The 25084-nt window shown below is 38.9% G+C and overlaps 1 protein-coding gene across 1 annotated transcript in view; it reads right to left on the bottom strand.

The window, feature by feature from the left end:
• Positions 1-25084, bottom strand: part of nt5c2b (5'-nucleotidase, cytosolic IIb) — a 28995-nt gene extending 3911 nt beyond the window's left edge. The window contains exons 1-17 of the mRNA XM_030138315.1: positions 24884-25084; positions 23192-23316; positions 17733-17806; positions 9240-9357; positions 8754-8849; positions 8565-8656; positions 8337-8394; positions 7655-7748; positions 6517-6570; positions 6313-6396; positions 6114-6155; positions 5896-6003; positions 5086-5152; positions 4820-4990; positions 2316-2367; positions 1926-1986; positions 90-266 (exon numbers count right to left, since the gene is read on the bottom strand). Of these exons, the coding sequence (XP_029994175.1) occupies positions 90-266; positions 1926-1986; positions 2316-2367; positions 4820-4990; positions 5086-5152; positions 5896-6003; positions 6114-6155; positions 6313-6396; positions 6517-6570; positions 7655-7748; positions 8337-8394; positions 8565-8656; positions 8754-8849; positions 9240-9357; positions 17733-17806; positions 23192-23301 (1458 nt within the window). The 5' untranslated portion in view covers positions 23302-23316; positions 24884-25084. The remainder of the gene's footprint in view (positions 1-89; positions 267-1925; positions 1987-2315; positions 2368-4819; positions 4991-5085; positions 5153-5895; positions 6004-6113; positions 6156-6312; positions 6397-6516; positions 6571-7654; positions 7749-8336; positions 8395-8564; positions 8657-8753; positions 8850-9239; positions 9358-17732; positions 17807-23191; positions 23317-24883) is intronic.

The following is a 25084-nucleotide window of genomic DNA, read 5'->3' as shown; positions in this document are numbered from 1 at the left end:
TTAGTCAGACCCTAATCCAAGTGTGGACATAAAGTAGATCTGACTATGCAAAAACATTACACTCACTGCCTTTCCTTCCAGATACTTACCAGTACATGTGCAGCTCTGAAGAGGTAGCTGAAAGGGTAGTACAGCAAGTTGATGAAGGACGCTGCGTACAGGTCAGCATAACGCATGACTTGGGAAGCAAAGAGGGTCTGCCGGGATCCGCTGCGGAATAGGCTACCCATCATGCCATAGCACATGTCCATATCATGTGTGACTTTCTGAAGGGAAGGAAGGAGACACTGGTGAGAATAATGTTTACAAAACTGGTTTAGTTGAGTCATTTGATTATCCCAGACTGCAGTCTGAGGCACAAGATAAGAAACAGCATGGACGAAAAAAGTACGGAAATGTTTCCAGTACACACAATATACAGAGTGCAATAATATAAAATAAACGTTCATGTGCAGATTAATCAGACCCACTGCACAAGGAAGAGTTTCTAGTTTTATTCCTGTTGAAGTAGGGTCATCCAACTCCAACTCTGTAAGGCAGAGACCCTAACTCAATAAACAGGCTGGTCTAAAATTAAAAATAAATAAATAAATAAATTGCTCTTGTATTTCTTAAAGGAGTGATATTTTGCTTTTTTTTTTTTTTTTTTTTAATGGAATTATGCATTTTAAAACATTTCCCTGTGGTCTACATAAACTGTAAATGCTATGTTTGGGTCTGAATTCTTCATTAATTAAACTCCACAGGTCCATCTTCAACTCTATTTTTGAGTAATGACACTAGAAAGGTCAAACAATTATGGTGTACTCAGAGAAATGTTCGTCAGACGTCTTGACCTTATATGTGCAAATGTTGTGATGTAACTAGTTATAGAAGTAACAAATTAAGAAGGAATTAAACAGGTTGTAGAAATCCACTCGATTTTTGCCAAAATGAATATAAAGATAGTTTTGCAGCACGTGGAGGGTTCAAATTCAAACTTTTTGAACTACTAGGGTCCAAATACACAAATAAATGTACCAAAGACTAATAAAAGTGGGTTTAGCAAAATATGATCCCTTTAAGAAATTTCAGGTTGTTCATGTTATTCACATCTTTTTTAAGTTTTAAAGCTTGTATTTATAAACATTTTCATGTTCTCATGAAAGTTCTGAGCTGTCATAATTTATTGGCTGGTATGCTACTATTTTACTGGTGTGGCCTGGTCTAATTGGGCTGCAAATACTTTATTTTCTACTTTTACAAACAATTAACTGAAGTTAGTATCTACTGTATAGGGCATCTAGGGAATACTTGGATGGATCAGTTGTGCAGTGTTTTTGGTGTTTATGGTTTGTTTGGATCAATTCCCAGTGTTACTCATGAACTCCACAGCATCCTCCATCCTATTCAACAGTTCACCCATGACCAGCCTGAAGTCTGCGGTTTCTCAGTTCTTCAGGGGTTTCTCTTTGGGCCTCCAGGACGACAATGGAATTCCTGCTCCAGAAACATTCTACATATACAACTGAAGATTTCAAAGAGCTTGATACCATCTGCTCTGGCTCTGGTTTGTCTCATTACTGTGAGCGACTGCATTAATGTTGCCTACCGTGTCATGTTGCTCATACCAACAGCATGAGCAACATGACATGACACAATAATGTGAGGATCTATTTTTAAAGATTTACTAATCCAACCGTAATCAGTGCCTTCTGTTTCCTGTTGGGTGTGGTTTTTCATTCATACCGCTAGATAGTGTTGGAGATATTTTTCACAACAGGATCAGTTAATCATTCTTGACGTAAATGATTAGACTAAAGTGGGCACATGAAACATACTGTATATGTGGGCACTGATAACTAGGTCATCAACACATTGTGAGTGTTAACGGCAAGCGGACAGGTCCTCTGTTGTCATAGAAACAGAGCAGATAGAAACCGTACCTTGACTCTTCTCTGAATAGTGCTGATGTCTGGCCTTTCGTTGCTGCTGCTGTCCAGATGCCTGAGGAAGGACGGCGAGAAAGACGACAAGGATAAGAGGACATGGGGGAGGGAAGGATATTGATATCAGTCTGCTGAAAGGTGATGTGTCAAAGATGTGGCGCAACACAGAGTTGTGCCAGGCTATAAATAACGTCAGTGAACCCGGTTATCAGGCGGCCTGCAACAGCCGACCCTTTAGACTTTACCCTATTGACCCGGTTGCTCTCACGTGAATGCAAACAGACGCTGCAACTGCTGAGAGCAAAGAGCAGCAGAATTGGTGCTCGAGATGGTAATGGGGAGGGAGGTGTGGTGTGTGGAAGAGAGGCCAGAGGTCACATTACTCACTTGTAGAGTTCTGCCAGGAAAATGTCCAGGCCCTGCAGTTCCTCGAATAACGCTAGAAAACATAAAAGGACACGAGGGTGAATCTATGTCACGGAAATTCTCCTCTTGTTCTGTAGAAGTGAAATGGACTCTGTTTAGAGCGTACTGCACCCCTCTGTACACAGCACATTTGTGGGTGAACTATAAAAAGACCAGTTTCCAGGGGCTGACTGTAATTTTATTGTTGACTAATCTTGCATATAGTGCTGTACGTTACACATCACAGTCCTGGAAACACTGGTATGACTGCCTCTTGAAAGTATAGAGGTTATTTTTTATTGTGTTTGTGTTTATCTGTTAGCTTTTTAGTGTGTGCGGACCATGAGTCTGTAATGAAGCTTATCTATCTATCTATCTATCTATCTATCTATCTATCTATCTATCTATCTATCTATCTATCTATCTATCTATCTATCTATCTATCTATCTATCTATCTATCTATCTATCTATCTGTGCCTATCTAGTATCAGGTGTGGACTTTGTACTCATTGATTTGTGTATCATATTATCCCATTGTGCCTATATACTGTTCTTTTGGTTTTTTTGAAAACACTGTAGCTGTTGTTTGCAGACAGGTGTTTGCTGAAACTTTCCTGTTACAGTAATATTTATTTTAAAGGTCTGGGCATCTACGAGTGAAGTTATAGATTTCAACCAGTCTGACTTGCTGCAAGTAAAATGGCAACTTCTGACACAAACATGTCTTTTCATGTGTGGTTTTGTTGAACAGGGTTTTTCATTTTAAGGCCATGAAGTACTGTCTCATGCACATGTTTTCCACCAAATGCAACCTCTGTTCCAACACTATTTTGCAAATGCACTGTTGTAGCAATCACATCTAAGAGCTAACCAGACTACACAGATAACTTTTACCTCAAGTCTAGTCTTGCATATCTTGACCTTTCTCTACACTTCAACATTGTTACAGTCACAGTTCTGGCAACCTCCACTATCATTCTGCAAAGGAGGTAAATGTGCTCTGGGGTGTTTTGTTAGTTCCTTGGTGGTGCCACAAAATATACCAAAAAAAAGTAAAATAATGCGTGTGTGCGTGTGTGTTTGTTTGTTTGCGTGTTTGTTTGTTTGTTAGCAAGATAACTCAAAAAGTTATGGACAGATTTTCACAAAATTTTCAGGAAATGTTGATACTGGCACAAGGGGGGGGGGTGTCTGTCTTGGTGCAGGTCTGCACTCTCCGAGTGCTTTTCTTGTTGTAGTACATGTGGTTAATCTGGTTGGTTAAGGGGATAGTAACTGTGGTGCACAATAAAACAAAATACATGACAGTAAAGAACCTTTATAGCAAATACCAGATTCTAAAAAAGAGCTAAAGGACAGACAGACTGTTCACAGCTGCTGTAAGGACAGTGTGGACTACATGATTGAAGAGGCTGACATAAAAAACTCATTCGACAATAGGAAAACATGACAAAGCTTATTTTTCTGATGAGAAAACACCAAAAATAATTTATTCTAACTATTGAGTATAATATCTGTGATCAGATTCACCATAAATTACCCCAAATCATACAGACCTTTAATCAGGATGAGGGAGGGTGTAACTACAGTATTTTACAGAGAGAAATATTAAAATGAAGGTTGCTAGAATATTGAGTCTATTAAAATCTGTCAGCACTACAAATGTTTTTTTCTAAACTGCGGTTTGTCCATCTGTTTGTGTCAGGTGTTTTTTTTCTGCCCATCTGCCGTTCAGATCACTGTGGTAATTCAGCTGTTGTGGTTACAGATGCCTGACTGAGCAGTAATTCTTTTTTTGTACAGATGGTTTTGCAAAAGCAATGACTCAAAACATAATGTTCTATAATTTCATATTCATTATGAGAAGTGCAGAAATACTTTCAGTTCATTATGAAACTGATAGTGATAACACAGATGCAAACACTGGCACAAAAAAGTTGCAAAATGCCGCATCGAATTCTATCTGTATTAACAAAAACATCTCATTCTGTGCCTTGTTTGAAAAAATATAATCACACCTACAAGTTAATTTAGACTGCAGAGTGCTGTGAAACTGTGTTGCAAAATTGCCAATGTGAATCTAAATGACTTCCACACTCCACACAGGGCTCGAGCCCTGAAGGAAGCAGAGCAGATCCTGGCCAACCCCAACCACTCTGTCAAATTAGAGTTCAAGCTGTTCCCGTCAGGGCGAAGGTTTAGTTTGCCTAAATGCAGGACAATCAGACATAAAAACTTCTTTGTTCCTAGAGCCAATGACATTTTGAATAGCACTTTATAATTTAATTACTGTATTTAAATGGTCTGAACTGTGTTTTTATGAACTGTTATGTTGTGTGCATGTGCTATGCTTTGTCAGTGTTTTACTGCTGGCTGCACAGAGAATTGCCCCTCGGGGATAATAAAGTTTCTTGATTCTAAAGAAGGTGTGGCACTGCCCAGCCCTGGCACATACACACATTTGTGAATAGAAACACAGACTCACAGCTCTTGTCGGTCCAGACGTGCAGCTCCTGGGCTAGCTCAGGAATCACCAGAAACGTCCTCCACCCCTGACGTTTCTTGGATTTGAGGATGTCTCCGAAGATATGGTCCCCGATGTAGACGATGTCCTTCCCCTTGGCCCCCAGCAAGTCACACACGATGTCCGAGGAACCTGGTGGACAGGGACAGTGCAACATCAAAATGAATCAATCCTATCAATTCCAGCAGTTACAAAAGATTGGATGGCTGGAGAAATAACCAACGTACCTCCAGAGTAGACAATACCGTGCTGCAGAGGTCCTGTGTAGGTTCCTATCTTTAGACGCCCCGTCGTCTGAAATAATTATATTTTATTAGTAAAAGCACAGCATTGCAAGGTTTAATGTCACAAAAATGAATGGAGTGTTTTTTAAAACAAGGTGATGAGCTTAAATATGGTTAACAAGCTTTTGCTTTTAGTTTCTCACTTCACATAGAGGTTCCAACTGCATGCATGTTTATTTTCAACTATAAATAAATACTGAAATAAAGGGGCATTGTGGACTCTTCTTCCAAAGTTTAAACCCAGTGTAACTGAAACAAAATACATCATGTATATCCTCAGGGTGTGATATTAGACTCTTACTGTCACTGGTTTTATTGTATTTCACTTGTCCATGCATTGTTCTGCTTGTACTTGCAATTCAGTTTGTGTTTTTGTACAGTTCTTATGTATGTGTTGTTTTCCGTATTTTAAAATCTAAGGACAAGAATCGTAGAATATCATGGGCTATAAATGCTTTTGTCTGCTTATGTTATATACACAAATCAACACCAAATAAATAAGTCATCATTTACTTTCACTTTTACTTGTAAGACTTCAAGTGTCAAATTTCCATCATAATTATTACATTGTACTGCCAAGACATTTTGTCATAGGCGTTTAAAACGTGTATATGCATAGATCTGAACACTGTTGGAAATAGGTAGAAATGATGACATCTGAATGGGCTGCAATAAGCCTTGACAGTTGAGTGTGCAGTACAGCTATTAGAAATGTCATTTCCTGTCAGAGATGTGTGCTCAGTGCCTGCTCACCGTGTCGACTTGTCTGAGCACAGTACCCTCACCAAAGAACAAAGGCTTCCTGGCGTCTACCAGAATCAGATCAAAGTAGGACTGCCAAGGTCGGTGGGATGTGCCAGGCTGTGGTGGATGTGAACACACAAACATTAAAAATGTATTCCACCTGCACCTGTGTGTTCAACACATTTGCAATGCGGGTTAATGAAAGGCTGAAAAATAGATGAATTCACCTTAGGGCCATGGGGGAAGTCAAACAGGTAGGTCATGATTTTCTGTGAACACACAGCACAGACTCACAGTGAAATACTGAAACATGTTTTCAAATGATTCTACAGACTTAACTCATCACCATTTGCCTTACACTGCAATTGCAAGACTATTTCCAGCTAAATAGTGAGGCCTCTGTCTTAACCACATGCCTGTACTCACATCAGTGTATTTGTAGTCACTGTTGGTAGCCAAGAAGACCTTGGCAACTTCATTCATTCGGCTGAGGAGAAGAGGCAGCTTTCCCTGGTGGGAACAGACACACACAAAAGACGAGGACTTAAGCTCTAGGCATCTCGAGCAAAACAAGAATTTGTGGGACTGGGTGTGCCTGTGCAGCAGCTTTGATGAATACAAATGACTTACATCCTTCACCACATACTTCTCCAAGTTCTCAACCGTCTTTTCCTTGAGAGTGCCCTGTAAAGAGGTATGAGGAAACTAAATTTAACAGACTGTCTGGATTTGAATAGATGGTGCACTTTTACATCCATAAAATCAACACAAATCAACACACTTAGCAACTGTCATTAGTTGCATCCCATGCAGAGCATGTGAAGAGTCATGGCATTTAGCTGTGGCTCATACAGAGCAGCAGTGATACTGGCTCTGAAGACTGTAATTCAACTTTAGTCAAATGGTGCCAATTCCTCAAAACATGTCCTGTGTTTCATTATGTTTTAGTGATGTTACTTCTGGTTCAGCACATACTATCGCATACTATGACAGTCAAAAACTGCATCGAAATCTAATTATAACACATTTCAACATTCCTTTTTAAAGAGGATTAGGCAGGAGACTGGTATTAGTAAGTAAATAATAGAATTGGTGAGGCTATGGTTCACATGGCAATTGTTGCTACTGAGATATCTCAGAACTGTACTCAGGATCTGAGTCATCACTTACTCAAATTACGTGAAGTGTACTTTATTTGTACGCTTAACATTCTGTTGTACTTTACTGTGTTTAATGTATTCTATGTCTCTCCCTGGTAAGGTGTTCCAGGTATATCCAACCGGGAGGAGACCCCAGGGCAGACCCATGACACACTGGAGGGATTACATCTCTCGGCTGGCCTAGGAACACCTTGGAATCCCCCCAGAGGAACTAGAGAAGGTGGCCAGGGAGAGGGAAGTCTGGGCCCCTTCGACCCGGACCCAGATAAGCAGATGAAGATGGGTGTATGTATTCTGTGTGTTTTTCTGCAGTGTGCTCTGTAACATGTACAGTATTGTATTGATGATTGAGGTGCCCTGGAATGCAACCTTACATTTGTTGGAACATTTTCCAGTTCCAAATAATAGAGAATTCAGAATTTCTGAGGTACACTCAATGTGCTGTTTCAAATGCCAACCCAATTTTGACTGTTTTATCATCCAGCACCACTTTAAACTGAATAAATAAAACCCAGGTATGCAGTATGATTATTTTTCTGTGCTCAAAATGTCATATTCACATTATTTAAGTACAAATACAATGCCACACTGGATAATGCCAATGGTACCTTGAAGTGGACCCAGTCGACAGCATCGCGGACATCCTGGAACATGCTCTTATAGGACATGAATAAGTCGCCATCTTTGAAGCCAGTTTCACAGCTGAGGAGGAGGAGCAGAGACACACACGTACATAGCCGTTGGCCAGGCCACATCTTTACCAAACTTTTTCAAAAACATGACATTTGTTTTTTGTTTGCTTTTAAATGGGATAGCCTTCCCTTGTTGGAGGGGTCCCCAGCCAAACAGGAAAGCATTCTCCCCCTAAAAGACCAACAACCAGGTTTCAGAGGACAAAGGACATGCAGCCATTCCAGATTACATTCTCATCAAATTTACAGGCCACTCTATTTCCGTATTACAAAAAGATTATTACTTCATCTGTAAATAGTTAGTATGGTATTTTTTAATTTCTGTTCATATTCTGATAAGAATCCATGCTTTTCTACAATTAGTTAAAGAGATTAATCAATCATTGTTACAAAACAACAAGAGAAAAGGAGGGTTCTTTGACTCCCCTTTCATTTCCATTTGAGGACAATTAGCTGAGATTAGCAGATGAGACACCTGGACCCTCCCATGCAGCAGGGCTTGCTCTTGACCCAGTTTGGCTTGCAACTGTCTTTGTGTCACCATGCGGTGCCCAGAAACTTGTTGCATGACACATATTGTATAGAACAGTCTTCTTACCTCGTATATCTGTCACAGTTGGAGAAAAAATCCACTAGGCAAGCGAAGAGGTAGGTTTCTATGAAGTTAAGAGTGAGATAAGAGCTGTTAATACAGGAAAAGCCAGATCAGACTCATCTTGACCAGACTTGCATCTGTGACGCTCAATATTTGGCATTTGACTGGGACAAAGATCTATTATGAGTGATAACATTTCTTTTCAGTCTTCTTGGTGTTCAGACATCTTACCTGGGAGGTTGAAGAGTGTGTTTAGGATATAAAAGCGCTCGGTATCATCTCTCTGGATGAACTTGTTTGGGTACCTCTCACGAATCTCAGGACTGAAAGAAAACAAAGATTAAATCCTCTGACCAGATTAGAGCTGAATATTCATTGAATATATAATGTTATTCTATAAAGAAAGAATGGGGGGCTGACCCTCGTAGGAAGTTGAATCCATGGACACAGACCAGTATATTACCATAGGCATCAACCTTTAACAAGTTTCCATACATGGTGTCAAACACAAGGCCTCTGAAAGTAAAAGAAATTGTTTTAGAAAAAGAATAAGAACAAGAATAAGAATAAGAATAAGAATAAGAATAAGAATAAGAATAAGAATAAGAATAAGAATAAGAATAAGAATAAGAATAAGAATAAGAATAATACAGCTCTTGATCATTCCCCATTCTGACCATTTCTGACAAAGTTTCAGTACTTTTAGGATAAACCATGCACTAACTTTCAACATATTCATTCATCATCTTGAAGTTAAGATGGGTGAACCAAATACCAAGACTTTATATTGACAGCAGGAGATGAACCAGAGATGATGCGGTAAAAGCAGAGGTTATCCATTAACCTGACGCCCATTACATTAAAACCTCATGACGCCTGTGTGTTGAGAGGTGTGACTGGTCTGACCTGGTGGGGAAGGATGGATCATAGACGAAGCTGAGCAGCTCCTGGGGGTAACCAATGGAAACCAGCCGCTCCACGGTGAGCTCGAAGCCCAGCGACTCATACTCTGGTGACTTGTACACTAGAAATTAAATGAGCATACACACATTTCAGTATGGGATGAAAATAGTCTGAGAAGTCACAGATTTTGGTTTTGACGTACAGTTTGGTTTGACATGTATCAGGCAGTTTAATTATCTGAGTAAAAACTGGTGAACACCACAAGGGTCTAAAGAAGCATTAAACCAAATATTTAAAGACATAAAGATGATGCAACAAACACTGCGCTGATGGTATGAAACCGTCCACCTCCTGTCTACTAGGGTTGAGAATTTAGTGTAGATGGATGATGATGATGAGTAAGAGTAAAATAATCTGCAGTGCCTGTCAAGTGTTTGGACACACAGTCTTTCACTGTCTTTGAGAAACACATGGATGTTCCTAATATTACTATGCAACAACTACATATAACTAATTATGTTGTCCAAATAAATGTAGAAATGTACAGATATTGCTACAAAAAGCTAAATATTCATCCAACTGTCCCCTGAGGCAATAAGTGTACATTCTGAATGAAATAGTTCTACTTTACGAGATTCTGTTTGCAACAAGTTTGGAGAATGTACTAACTCATCACACATATGTAGGTTACATACCTTAGACAGTATGATTGACTGAATGCATTCAAAACAATGACACAGTTTTAATAGTTTGATGGTTCAGTATAGATTCTAGGCATGACTACCGTTATATACTTCAACAACTTCACCTGCAACGAGGCAATGACCTGAAACACACATCCAAGGTCTGTGAGGGTTATTTAAAGACAAAACAGTTACCTAGAGTGTTGTCTATGCTGGAATGGCCTGACCTAAATCCTACTGAACTGTTGCAGAGGTCAGAAAGAAATAGCCAACTAGAAAGGACAAACTTTAGCACATTTTACAACACGCATGGCAAAGTAGATCAGGTGAATATTTGGAGTAAGAGTGTGTAAAACTGTTATAGTTGCAAAGTGAGGATATTTCAATGTAAATAAAGCTTAACTGATTATTAAATGTTTGCACCAGGATCAGTACATTTGTATATTTGCTCCATATAAATCTTCACATTGGTAAACTACCTACTTTGTAATATGCATGTGTCTTTCAAAAACAAAACTATTAGGCTATATCATTATTTGATCATAATCAACCTTTGCATTACTTTCCCACTAATCTTACAGAATGTGTTCTTGAGACAAAAGAAGTCTCAAATAAAGGCAATATTCTCCTATTCTGTGTCTTTGACAAACACATTTTTAATGTCAAAACGTTTAGAAGATTTACAGCTTGTGAAAAATGGGTCCAATATCTACATGGATGACTCTGGGAAGTAAGAATCAATCATAAGCTCATATCACTTTCATTTCTCCCTTTGGAATGAATGAGACAGTCAGTCAATAGTCTTCTAGACAGAAAGGACAGTTGAAGAAACCACTATTACACAGCAACAGGAAATGATTCTTCTGTGGATCTTCTTTGCTAAGATTAGGTTGCAACAGCACCTTTGCAAAACAACATGAAGAGGAACTTGTTTTGGTGAAACATTTGCAAATAGAGATGCAAACCCTATCACTGAGATGAGTAAATATATGCAAAAGAAAAGCGTAAAAACATAGAAACATGCAGATGTGCCTCACTGCAGAGTGAAACTGTTTGTCACAACTTGGTATTTTCAATGTGTAGTTTCAGCTTAGAGGTTGTTGTTGTGTCACATCGCATAACAAAACGTTTCTAGATTATTCCAGCAGACTACTTCCTATGCGCCAGACTAGGGATAGCCTTAACCCTAACCCTAACCCTAACCCTAATACCTGATAGATCACTGAAAGTACCTACTGGATCAAGTCATAGCAACCAAACATTTCCAAGTAGCTTCAATGATGACCAAAGACAACTTGCCATTTTTTTCTTCCTTTAGGCCATTGCAATTACCTTTAATAAGACATTAGTTAATGAACAAATTAGTCAGGTGTGAAACCACATGTTATCTGTTCATAAATAAAAACATCAAACCAAATGTCTTCATTAGCAATTCCACAGAGTGTTTTGTAACAAGTCCATCTACACCAAACAGACAGTTACCAGCTCTTATCCTGCTAACTGGTATGAGGGTTTGTCAGAGGTCACACATCACATGGACGTAATGTAATCACCACAATGTACACTGAAGCTGAGATTACACAGTAAACAAAGTTTCATTAGGGGCAACATAGAGTCTGTGGAGTTCACTCATATTACACAACATGAACATGCAGCAACCACATCCACTTAAGACTCCTTGGTGCTGCCTCAGTATGTTGACAACAGCGTGTTCTCACTCTTCAGTAACCTGAGGACCCTCGTACTCACTCACACAGACAGACACACTGCCCTTCACCATCCACAGGATCAACAAAGACCTGGATGTTCTGCACGTAAAGCCACATAGAAACAGGATCAGGTGTGAAAATGACTCAATCACTCAACTTTCAGCAGCAGCTCTAATGAGCCCTGCCAAGATGGGGAAGTCTGCACCCTGTCACTAAAAACACAGAGGGATGCTGGGCTCTGAAAGGCTGGCAGTGGATTAAACTGTTATCTGACACTGGGATGAGAATATGTCAGACGTTATAAATACGAAACCAAGAATGTGCTTGTGTTGTTGCCTGTTTTCTACACTCACAGTGGGGCTGTGGGAGGCCTCTGGAGGGGAAGAAATATTGGCTGATGAGGCAAACAGGAAAACATCTGTGTCCTACTCTGCAAATTGTGAGAATGTGTACTTGTGTAAAATACCGAGTTATACAGAGAGATAAACTCCCACTTATTTGTGAACCTAGTGCTAGTTCTGGAGAGGTGTTTTCACCGGTTTGGAGTTGGTTCAAATTGCAAACCTTGTAAGAACCAGTTTGCTTTTCCACAGGCTATTGAATACCAAAGAATGGGTTGTGACCCATAGCTGGGTCAAAGGACAGTTTGTTTGGGCCACCAGATAAATTTGCATTTCCAAGCATTTCAAAAAGCCTCCAACAACCACCATGGTTTTGATTGTGATGAATGCATGAACTGGTGTGTTTGTTTAATTGATGAAGGGAAAAAAAGCTTCATTCATTCTCATTCAGAAAGTTTTTCTTTTATTTTTTATTTAACCTTTCCTGTTCAGCCATTTGGCCTCCAGTATGTATGTACTGGGTTGATCTACAAGAGAATTTTGAACCTTACGTCAATATTCCCCCTATTAGTTGGATTTTATTACTGTATGGACACAGACCCTGAAACAGAAACAAACAACAGGCCAAAACAGAACAGTAACATAAGTTTTATAACCTTCATTCATTCAGTTTTTCCACATGCATATATTAGGGGTGTAACGGTACTGAAATTTTTTTGTTTTCAGTATGTTTTCAGTACAGTGAAGGAGACCAGTGAAAGGGGGGGTGCACCCTGTAACTACCGAAAACCGAAAGTGAAACTTAACACACTTCTAACGTCCAACCCAGTTTCTGGTCCGACCCCCCCCATTAACGTCCCGGCTTCAGGATTAAGTGCTTTGTTTTTTGGGTTGTTTTGTAGCGGTGCCGAGAATTCAGCAGCGGCACCATTGCAGAATGTATATAGGGGAAACCCTGCACTTGGGTGTTGCTAGCGGTTCCTGCTTCCCGAGTGTTTGCGTTCTTCACATAGGCTACATGTATTCGTTCGGTACACTCTGTATTGTATTGAAGGCCCCACAACGAAACGGTTTGGTACAAACAAGTGCACCGTTACACCCCTAGCATATATAAGGTAAACATTTTACGGTGAGAGAGAAATGACAAAGCATTTCTGACTGGACAGCCACCATAGAGACTTATCCTATTATCATTACATCACTGTAAATGCTTGTTTACATGTCCTCATTCCCAGCAACACTAGTGCCAACTTTGAGCAGCCAACTGCGGATTCAAATGCTGATTTTTTTCCTCCTTCCTCTATAAAATTTGATAGACCAGAAACAGCACTAGTTGTGTGGTTTTAAAATGGCTGTAACAAACTCTTAGTTGGTTTAGATACTCCTAATAATCCTACCACAAACTCATGACAGAAGCAGCTCTAGGTTCTAAACTGGCAAAATGGAGAGAATCAGTTTGTCAGCAGTCAAAATGTGAACATATGGTTAGGAATTAAGCTCTGAACCAAGTCTGAAACTGCTTTGGTGCAAAGCATAATGTTCCAGCATCATAATCATGTCATGTCTTGCAGTTCAAGCCTTCCTCCCACCCCTCTCCTTCACCCCGTGATCACCCAGCAAACAGAGGCTCTTTTCCCAGAGCAGTGGAGTACATCAATGAAACTGCCTTCCTTCGTTCCTTCCCTCCTCCTTCCTGCTTGTATAGTCCTCTTAAAACTCTGAAACTCTACAAAAGAAACCTATTTTAAGAGCAATTTCCCCTCTGTCACCTTTGTGATCATGAGTCTCTCTTTAGTTCACTAGAAGACTTGCTACATGTGTTAGGCCTAGGGACAGTGTTGTCCTGCCATTCACGTACAAATTAAGGCACACAAAATCAGGTAAAACCACAAGTAAGACAAGTCTAGATGTAAAGGCAGACTCATCATGAGGACGCTGACCAATGATTATTACATAGGGATGATTCGTTTACCGTCTGTCTTTATTAGCCTTAGTTAAGACAAATACTGAAACTGCTAATAATGCTGAAAAGTCTTGAGTTATTTTTGAAAACATGTTACAAAAAAATACCCACTTTACATCAGAACAAAATACACAACATGCACCCTGCAAAAACCTCTAGATGGACACATGAAACCCAAGACTTACAGTGTATACCTTTCATGAGTAATTCCAGACAGACTTTACTATGTGAAATGCATGAGTACTTATGCTGTGGTGGTTGGACTGATTTGCAGACATGTCTTTTTTTTTTTTTTTTTGAGGTCAACATATTTTGGTCCATAATATCATTAAAACCTGACATTAAAGCTTTTTCTGGGTTGGCTGGAAAGTGTTATTTATGCAGTCTCTGACTTTTGCATTTCTGTTCTAAAGGGGTCAGTGCTCCCCAGCTGTAAGCCCCTTCTCAGATTTCTCACAGTGTCATTAAGCACATGCACACAAAGACCCACATGTGATACGAGCCTCTACTTCAGGCAGAGGTGAGAGGCGGCCGTAGCTTCAGGGATCTGTTACCCTCTATCTCAGATGAGATTGTTGCCAGAATAATTATACTCCCGCTGCTCCGCTTCCTGAGATGTGTGGTGTCTCTGTACAGTTTATAGGTCGGGTCACCTCAGGCCTGCTTGTAATGCACACCCCTCACACACAAGGTAAACAACTGGCACTCTTCTACTAATAGACCACTCAACTAAAATCAAATAAAGTGTCTCGTACACACACGCCTCCTATCTAAACCATGTCAGAAGCTAAAACTTCAACTGCCTTAATTTATCTGTAGGCGCAATTATACAAATATAGCCCATTGTCACAGATTAGTGTGACTCTACCAAGCATAATGTGGAAAAATGAGAAAACTCAAACATGGCCTCAGGGACTCACATTCCAGCCAAAAGTCTGCTGGAAAACTAGGACAAAACTGTGCGTATCTCTGTATGCAATTTGTGTCTACATGTGTGTTGGAGCAACATTTTCTGCAGGCCGATACGTGCCCCCCTTTCAGAACACACAGAACAGACGAACCAGTGTTGATTTAGTCTATCAATATTACAAAATGTATGTCATGTGTGTATTTCGTAATGTAAGGCAGATAGCGCTTTGATGCTAGAATTCACTCTTTGACCTATGTGTATTTGAATGAGGGGAAAAAATGACCCAGAATGCATCATGGTACCAAGAAATAACAGCAGCCAAGTAACTTTTTTGCCCTACTTTTCAGCAGGATTTTTAAAAGTGAGACTTGTATCATTTTTTTTCTACCTCAAAACTCATTCATTCATTCATTCATTATCTGAACCTGCTTTATTCTCCTCAAAACTCAAGTATATGCTAATTGATACTACCCTGCATCAATATTTTTAAGGGTTACTCAAACTAGTTTTTTTGTTGTTTGTTTTTTTTTTTTTTACCAATCATTATCAATCAGGAATATCTGTTTTAGAATAATGCTTAAACTACACCAGACAAACTAAAAAGTATTATTACATTAATGCATTTAAGACATTTGAACATGCTAAACAGATAGGCTTACTTAGCTCGTGATAAATGTCTTTAACTGTATACTGTCATATGAAACAATAGATCCAGATATACGGTTGGAAAAATAAGCGTGTGTTCAGCATCCTTGTTTCACTACTACTTTGCACATAAATACATATTTTTGGGTTAAACTTTCAGTAGTTGACCAATTTTAAGCCACTGAAGAATTTAGCCTATAATGTGGACTGTACACTCTAATGTACAATCCACATTGTATTTTAAATATAGTTAGGGCAATAGAACAAAAAATACTTTTACAATCTTTTTTTCCATATTGATCAATATTAATATTTTTCACAAATTATCAGAGTGCCAGTTTGAAGAGCATTTTTCCCTGGCTAAACTTCAAAATATTAATATGACAAAGGCTTTTCATTCTGTGCCTATGTATTTAAACAATATAATTAAAAAGTCTTGTTTTAACTATGTTTGTGGACACTGGATGTAGATTTCTGAGATTACAAAGTGCAGTGAATGCACCATCATGCCCTAGTTTGTGTCTATGTCAAATTCTATCACAAAACTACAAAAGCAGCACATGTAAATCAGACCAACACGCAGTACAGACTCTCACCAGAGTGTTTTATGGCATGTCTACATTAGTCATTTTACTTCAAACCATAATTTGTGGGTGTGGTGAATGGTCTTCTGAGATTTACATGGACAAATCTTTGTTTAATTCTTCTATGTGATAGTCTGTTCATCATTCCACACTGAGTGAAAATGTCCTACATTAGTCATTGTTATTGACATAAATTTTATCACAACCCTGTTTTGAGATGGTTCTATCACCTAGCTATAATAGTGGGTCATCACAGATATTGATTTAGCACAATGAATTAACCACTGACCAAAATTACAGTATGTTTGAGGTGTGAAAGAAGTGCATATTGCATCATTACATTTTCAGTGGCCCCTGTAAACAAAGAGATGTACGCAGAGAACCACAGTTAAACACCAGCGGTTGTATGAGATTGGCAGCTCCCTAGACCCCCCGGTCTGTAGTCAAAACCTGAACACCTTCCAAAGATACATGATATCCAGGCTTCAAACAAACATTAACACTTGGTTATGAGCTCCCATAAAGAGAGCCATGTCAACAGCTGAGCGCCCATAAAATCTCCTACACTATGAGCAGAGATCGAGCTGAATGGCTACAGAGGGCCTACGAGTGATCCCCGTTCTCAAGGGAGCCATCACTGGTGAACTCAACAAACAAACGTGACCTGATTCTCAAAGTCAGGGAAGATATATTTTTAGAGATGGGGACTAAAAACTGGGGCTGAGTTAAACTACAAAGTGGTATGAGAAATCAAGCTAATTTTAGTTCAGTTACTGGTCAGAAAAAAAGACAGAAGTGCAATCGGCTTTTTATAACTATGTTTAACATTCTCTTATCCATGTGTGATATTGTGGATTTCAAAATGTCACACAATGGCCTACAGAGTGTGTACTGGACGATAAGCTGCAGTTTTGACTGCATCGTGCTGTACTCAAATAAAGAAATGTAGAAGGGATATTGAAAATATGAACATCCTTCATGCAGATAATAATAATAATAATAATAATAATAATAATAATAATAATAATAATAATAATGGATTAGATTTATATAGCGCTTTTCTATTAATGCATACCCAAAGCGGGTACAATGGATCCATTATTCATGCACTCACAGATTCACACTCTGGTGGTGGTAAACTATGTTTATAGCCACAGCTGCCCTGGGGCAGGCTGATGGAAGCGTGTCTGCCAATCCACACTAACAGCCTCTCCGACCACCACCAAACATTCACACACATTCATACACCAGTGTGAGTAGCAGCACTGGAGGCAAGGTGGGTAAAGTGTCTTGCCCAATGAATGAATATTCTGAATAATGCTACCATTATAATTAACTTAACCTGAACCTCCAGTGACACACTTCTTTGGACTCATCTGCATAATTAAGGATGACCTCTGTAAACCGAGGAGCTGCTTTCCCACACAAACAACATGGTCTGTATATGTAATATTTGAAATGAATGATCCAGACAGAACTAATAATTGTTGTTACTGTGTAGTGATTGTCTTAAGTCTTTTGTTTAGCTGAATCTGCCCTTTTTTCCTCCAAAAAACCCAAGTCTTTGTGATTGGTACATTTCTGCAACAATAAAATTCATAAATAATCAGTTTGTTTTCCCACTCATTGTGGGCATTGTGCTGAATGTGTATTGCACTTACCTGCTAAGGTGTAATCCATATCAAAGCCAAAGCATTTAATCTTCTCCATTGCCAAGCTTCTGTTGACAAACACTCTATTGAGAAAACAAGTTGAGAGATAGGTTTTAGTTTCAAAGCACTTGTCAAAAGAGAAAGATTTGTTCCTGCAAAGACAAAACCAGGCACTGGTGTGGTGAAAGTGATAATGGGGGGCTATTCATCAGCATGATGAGCTGCTGTTGGAAAATGTGGCACAGTGACACCTCTGATTAAATTTAATTAGATCAAACATTGTTTTAAAGAGCTAAAAGTATGAATAAACATTTGTCTAGTTTAGTCGCATGTTTCAGCTGTAAGTGTGACGGAATACACATTGTTGACATCATTACAGTGTCCCTCATCCTCAAACTATGACACGTGCCAATCATCTTACAAATTAATAGAAGGTAATTGTGTCTAAATTAGAGCTGAATGTGAGACACAAACACAGTCTTCTGGTTGCTGACAGGCAAAACTATTTAACATTCTTCCACTTGATCTCTAGTAAAGTCTAATGCAGCTTGTTGAAATCAAAACAATCTTCTAATTGGTTTGTTGGCTGGTAAGACCAATATAAGAAACCTTAAACCAGCTGTGAATGTGACAATCTTCCAGGAAACAGCTTTACTGTCCTAGGCTGGCATATAAATCAGTTAGGAGGCTGGAGTCCGTTGTGGCCACAGCCATAGGCAATGTTTACATAGCCTGACTGACACGGCTTCCACAGAAAGGGCAGTCACATACTACTAGCTCAACTTTGACTGCTGGCACACAAAGCAAATAGTTTATCTCCAATGTCTGTGACTGAACTCAATGAGTAGCTGTGTCCCTATTGCCACATGAGTCAATACTAACTTTAAAAAAAGGTACATCCTGGTAATAAAAAAACAACACAATGAAATCAAATATGGTTTCGTCATCCTTGACTAATAAAACAATCTAAGCCACCACAGGAGTCACAACCTCTTGAATTACTTACTACAAAGGTAGTTAGCTTATTACTAGCTGATCATGTTTCCCCATCACTCAAACATTTCTCAAATACCTTGCTGCAGATCCATAGTGAACAAGCTCCCATTTAGATCTTTGCCCAGCAGAGCACTGACGATGCATTCTGTGCAAAATTAAACCTCAGTTTGACTCCCCCGTTGAACTAACCTGCCACAGCAGCGTGGGGCAGTTTTGGCCCACAAACAATGACCCCCCCCACCACCAACAACATACACACACACACACACACCCTCCCTCTCTCTCTTTGCTTTCTTGCCATTCAGAAAATTTTTGACTTGTTGCAAAAATGATTGTGACCTTTCCGCGTCATTCTCTGTTGTTGTGTTGCTGTCAGTCAGGGTTGTTGTTGTGCAGTGTCATGTTTGTGGGACCTCAAAGACATCCAGAACCATCACAAGTCAGGTAGAATCAAGCAAACTCCCAGCCCTGAGCTACAGCTGTCCCATTATAGACATCTGGGTCAATAAACACTTTACTTTTAATCATTTAATACTGGGACTGTGTGATAATGGCTAAAAGACCAAATTTATTTTCTCACTGTTAAGGATGATTCATAATTTTAATCCTTTTATTCAGTGGATGGGAACTCAAGGTAAAACTTTCAAAAACAGGTTTCTTCACTAACAGTATACAGCATATATGTGCAATAATAATAAACAACATCAATGACTGAAGAAACTTTCATAATAACTATATAACTACAAACAAGTTGCATTTTTTATTTCTGTCCATCTCCACATGAAGCATGACCTTCCAATTAATGTTTTAGGAATTTTTACATGTTTTCAAAAAGCAAATAGCAAATTAATTGAAATGATTCAACTTCTTGCCCAGTCCTACTATATGCAAGTGCTGAATGCAAGGAAAGACAGGCTGTATGAAAAAGAATGTTGCATGCAGAGATTAGATATGTGTAAATAAATAGCACTAAATTTATTAAATCAAAATATTTTCAAGTATTTTGGGCCTTTCTTTGATAAGAGATGGTAGAAAGATGACAGAAAACAAAGTTAGAGAGGTGGACCAAACAAAAATTACCAGTTAACAATCATTTTGCTGCCTGAAAACTCCATATTAAAAGAACCTACATAAATGTAAAAAATCAAGTTTCTAATATTCAAAAATGTATCCTCAAATTCATGAGCCAAAAATGCAATGTTAACTCACAAAATCAAATATATGAAATTGTTAGCGTCATAGTATAATTGCCAAACTCATATTTTTACCTAATTGCGATATATGAGTAACTTTACTTTCCTAACACAGCTGCTTCATTTTCCATCATTAGCTATGTCCTGAAAAAAACATGATGCTAACGTTGTGAGGAGTGCTTTACGTTAAGAACAACACGAGGAAGTGCTTTACATGAAAATAACAGCATCATGTAAAAATACATTTTATATGTAAAATGTTTCAGTGCTCTGTCTGTCATATCAGTCTAAATATTAAGTATTTGGTAATGCTGAATTAAGTTCTTAGTTGCTTGTAAATCTTACATTAAGTCACACTTTATCTAAAATGTGACCAATGAGAGGTCGACAGCAGAGGTTCAACTGACCCTTCAGAACAAATGCACTTCTCTGGCGTCAGCCTTTCTAAGCACTTGTTTTTTTTCCCAGAGGGGGATTTAAATCTAAATCTATTTAGTTTTGCTGTGCCTTGTTCATCTCACATGTGTCCGCTGTGTGTGGGAGGTGTCATACATGACTGCCATAAATGATAAGGGTCAGGGTTAAATCATGCCTTTCCAAAGCTCACATGCACTGACAATGGGTGGGGGTTCCGTGATTACTGGCTCGACTTTGGTCATGCTGACAACAGTATCGCCTCAAATAGCCCGCATAGGACAAACCACACCTACAAAAGAATCCCTTTACAATTTACTCCATCTGAGCACAGCTGTGCAATAATCTACCAGATTTTTTCCACTGCTCTGTAATCTCCTGTAGACAGTGATTCAACTCCCTGCGATAGACAGTTTATCTGCTGCAGGCAGAGCTGTCAGCCCTTTGCTATGTGATACACAGCACTCACTCTCAAGCTGTATTGTTTCAGTTGAACTCTTACTTACCTTAAGGGAACAGACTCTGAGATAAACTAAAAGTCACCTTTAGCGGTCTCTTAAATATCTATCAAACCTAAAAATTAAATTAGAATGAGGAACAGATACAAGCGCACTGTTTGATGTAGATCAATGAGACCTCTTTGTGTCTGTCTATATTACCTTTGATGGTTTGTGTGAGTAGTGGTGGGAGGAATGGGTTGTTTGAGTTTGTTTAATCAAATTTAAAGAGATGCAAATCTGTTTACACAGTCAAATAGAAGAGCTCTGTCTCTCTTAGGCAAGAAAATGATTGAGACTGAGAGTTAAGAACAGAATAGCCTTTATTGTCAATTGTGTTCAATGAAATTAGGAAAAAGTTCTTTTCTAATTAGCTTTAAAGTTAAGTTAAGGTTAGGTAATGGTTTAGTCATATTTGTTTATGGTTAGGGTATAAACGGCATGTGCAATGTCCTCTAAAGCAGGGGTAACCACCCCTGGTCCTCGAGATCGACTATCCTGCATGTTTAAATGTTTCCCTCTTCCAGCACACCTGACGCTCACTATCAGGCTTCTGCAGAGCTTGACGATAGGCTTATCATTTGAATCAGGTGTGTTAGAAGAAGGATATATCTAAAACATGCAGGATAGTAGATCTTGAGGACCAGGGTCGGTGACCCCTGCTCTAAAGTAACAGTGTGCAAATGTATGTGTTAACTTAGCTTGTTATTGACAAGGTGACTTATGTCAGAGGAGTATGCAGCAGTTATAGAACATGTAAGCACAGTATGTTACATAAGGTTTTAAAGAACAGCAGTGGTCACACAGTGGACATGTGGGACTGAGGTTGAGTTAAACATTCAACAACACATGTTTAGCATACAGACAAGGAACAAAGTGTAGCTTCAGGGTGTTACCTATCAACATAAACAAGGGAGTCTATTTATGGCAGGCTTTCCTAGGGCACTGCACAACAAAGCAACTATGTCAGACCACTGTGTTGTCTCATTTCACTTCATAATCTCAGTGTGAAAGCCTCAAAACACGAGTGACATTTTGCCACAAGGTGGAGAGCAAAACAATTTTGCAACAGTCTGCAAACCACACCTGTGACAGGTTGGACTGTATGTCCAGCCCAGGCCAGAAAAACCTACTTATTATCCTATTTTCAATCTAAAGATTTAAGTAAATGAATATCAATTAAGTCCTTTAAAAATTAAATTGTAATGTAAAATAGTGATTCCATTTAAAATGACAATAAATGAAACCCCTGAAAATGAATGATTATTATCTATACAACTCAACAACACTTGATAATTCATTAAACCCTTCCTGTGGCATTTCATAAGGAGACCTTTATTAAACAAATAGAACAGAGTATCTGCAGATATCTGATACTTACATTTAATGCTTTTAAACTATGTATTTTAATCAAATCTAACACAGAGATTTGGACAAATCATCCTTTTCTTATTCAAGTGTTGCAGATGAATATAAAGGTCAAAAGTACACAGTCCTGTGCAGAGCACAGGTTTATGTAGGAATATGTATATTAGAGTATTAGGTTACATTACATTTTGCCAAAAGGTAAGTATACCTGAAGTAAAAGGACAGTATTAAGTTCAGTGGCAGTTTTAAACCTTCAGAAATGTGGACTTTTAGACAAAATAGTTCAACTCACATGAACGAAAAGGGAAAAAAAAAGATCAAAAATAAAAAAGAGATAAAACTTTTGTGGGAATTTAAGACCAAGGGTTTCACAAATTCTCATAAAAATGCGGAGGATTGTAAAAAAAAAAAAAAAAGAAAAAAGAAAAAAAAAAGATATTTTCATATATAAATATATTTTCTTCTTGTGTTTAGGGAAATCATCCCAGAAAACAGCCAAATCAATGAAACCTTTACTGCTTCAGATTTAATACTATAGCATGAACAGATTAATTCATTTACACAGACTTCTTAAGACAGACTTGTTGAAGTTCAGCAAATACTTTGAAGACAATTCATCAGTGTATTTCCAACAACTATTCTCACTGCAGAATTCTGGTCCTTGGCATTGGTTGTACTGATTGTTGGGATTGCTGTCAGTGTTACAAAACATAATCTTTGTTGTTTCGGCCAATGCACCTGTAGGCTTGGAACAAAACAAACCAGATTATTTTCCCCACTCTGTCTTTGTAACTAACAAATTAAAGTAGCATTTGTATGGTGCTTTGCAAGAACTGGATTTAATTTTACCTGCTTAATCTGTTTGGTAACAAATCCTTTATACCTGAAGTCCTGCAGTTTCTATTTTTTTTCATCTTTCATCTTTGAGGAGTTGGATAAATTTTCAGATTGTGAAAAATGCATAAATCCCACCCTAAAGCCTCCTATGTCTCTTTCTTACCTGTGATAGGGCTCTCTTCTGTATTTTTTCATTGTCAGGCCATCCATGTTGGCAGGCAAGTCTGCGAAGTTCTGCAGTCTGTCGCTCCATGAAGTGGTCATCTTTAACATCAATGTCTTCTATATCTGGAGGGTGGACAAATGACAAATATGAATCTTAATTCACTTCAGTTTTGGGACTGAAGGAACAAGAGTAACTGGATGAGCAACCACTTATCAGCCTGTTTATGGCTTAGGGTGCAGAGGATGGGCAAAGGGACATGCATATATTGGAGCTTATACCATAAGAGCAAATTGGTTCCTTTCTACAGCAGCTGGACATTTGTAATTAAAGTACAAAGTCAGGCAAAATTCAATCAGAGGTAAATGAAGAAGAAACTGAACAAAGGCTTGTACTTGTAAGTACAACCAAGAGGAAATATTAAGCATTTATATGCTAAATACATCAGTTGGTGAAACTGTAATAGGATGTACTTCAAAGGTCCAGTGTGTGCATGTTGATATATTGATTTTAGTGACACTGAGGAGAGAAACAAACTGAACTTTATATTTATAGTGTTGTAATAGGTACACATTTCCAAATGATCGGTAATCTGCACAATCTCCATGAAATCCAAGCAAATGGAATCACAATACGCCGTTTTTATATTGTTCAGCCCCAATCACATCACATGCAAAGGTGAACAGAGACACAAAAGAACAAAAGACAACATAGCAGATCTTTCCACTATGAATTTGCAGACAATCTGTCTGGTATGCAAGCACGTCTTGGCCTTGTCTTGGTAACAACCAGAGCTGTGTTTTTTCCTCCCATGCCAACACTCTATCACTCTCCTACTGTCACTGAAAAGGCTGGTCTGCAGGAAGGAAAGGCAGGGGTCAGCTTTCTTGTTCTTATGCTAGCACAAATACAAATGACATGTTTTTAGCCAGCAGAGAGCTGTCAACAAAGACACAAACAGCACATGAGCTGTTATAACCCTTTATGGTGACTTCACATCTTGACAAGAAAGTAAAGGTGATACTACAAAAGCCCTTCTTTACACTGATGGAAACGAGCGTTTTCATGGCCTATTCCAAGCCTGACTGCTGATGTTTAAGCGTTTTCTTTCTGCTATTGTCTGCAGGACATCTCAGCCCACGCAGTAAACAGGGTCCAGTGGGGTCTGAAGGTAGCTCTGGCACGGAAAGGTGAAAGGCTACGGGAGAAAAACTGCAAAACAGCGCAGCAAACACCAAGACAGAAACGCTACATAACTTGTCCTGGGGCTTTGTTTTTGCCTTATGTCAGTGGGGTCGACGTTTACCGCAACAACTGTGCACAAAAGGTTATCATTTTCACACAATTTTCTTCGGCTACACTAACATTAGGGGCTTCTCAACGAAAATGTACGTGTCCTTTTAGTCAAAGCATGTTTTCAAGCTAACGGCAGAAGAAAACCTTAAGCCGTTGGAGTACTATTACGACGTCCGCTTTGGCCGAACTGTAAAAGCTAGCTAACAGACTGCTTATTAAACCACCTCTGGTACTTCTGCTTTGCTTTTCTGACACTGACAGCAAGGACAGGCAAAAATGAACTGGGAAATGCTAATATGTTAGCTGGCTTTGCAGCAGAAATGACAAAAACAAAGCCGCAAAGTGTCGGGGCAGATTTCAGTGCCTTTAAGCTGTGACTGGCATTACTGTACTCACCTCTTGAGTTCCTGAATAAAACAACTGCACCGTCAGTCTGAGCATGCGCCTTGAGCGGTGGAAAAGTCGCAGGAAAAGCGCTAGTGTGAATTGTCTGTATGGCGAGCTGCGATTAAAGCGATGATATCTACGCTGTGAACCCAGGCAGCAGATGAGTACTCCCGCCGCTCTGACTTAACTCTACTGTCTCTCCGCAGCCAG

Source organism: Sphaeramia orbicularis, chromosome 1 (assembly GCF_902148855.1).
Source record: "Sphaeramia orbicularis chromosome 1, fSphaOr1.1, whole genome shotgun sequence".
Lineage (NCBI taxonomy): Eukaryota > Metazoa > Chordata > Actinopteri > Kurtiformes > Apogonidae > Sphaeramia > Sphaeramia orbicularis.
The sequence above is the reverse complement of the archived record's forward strand: the minus strand, read 5'-3'. Positions and strand labels throughout refer to the sequence as shown.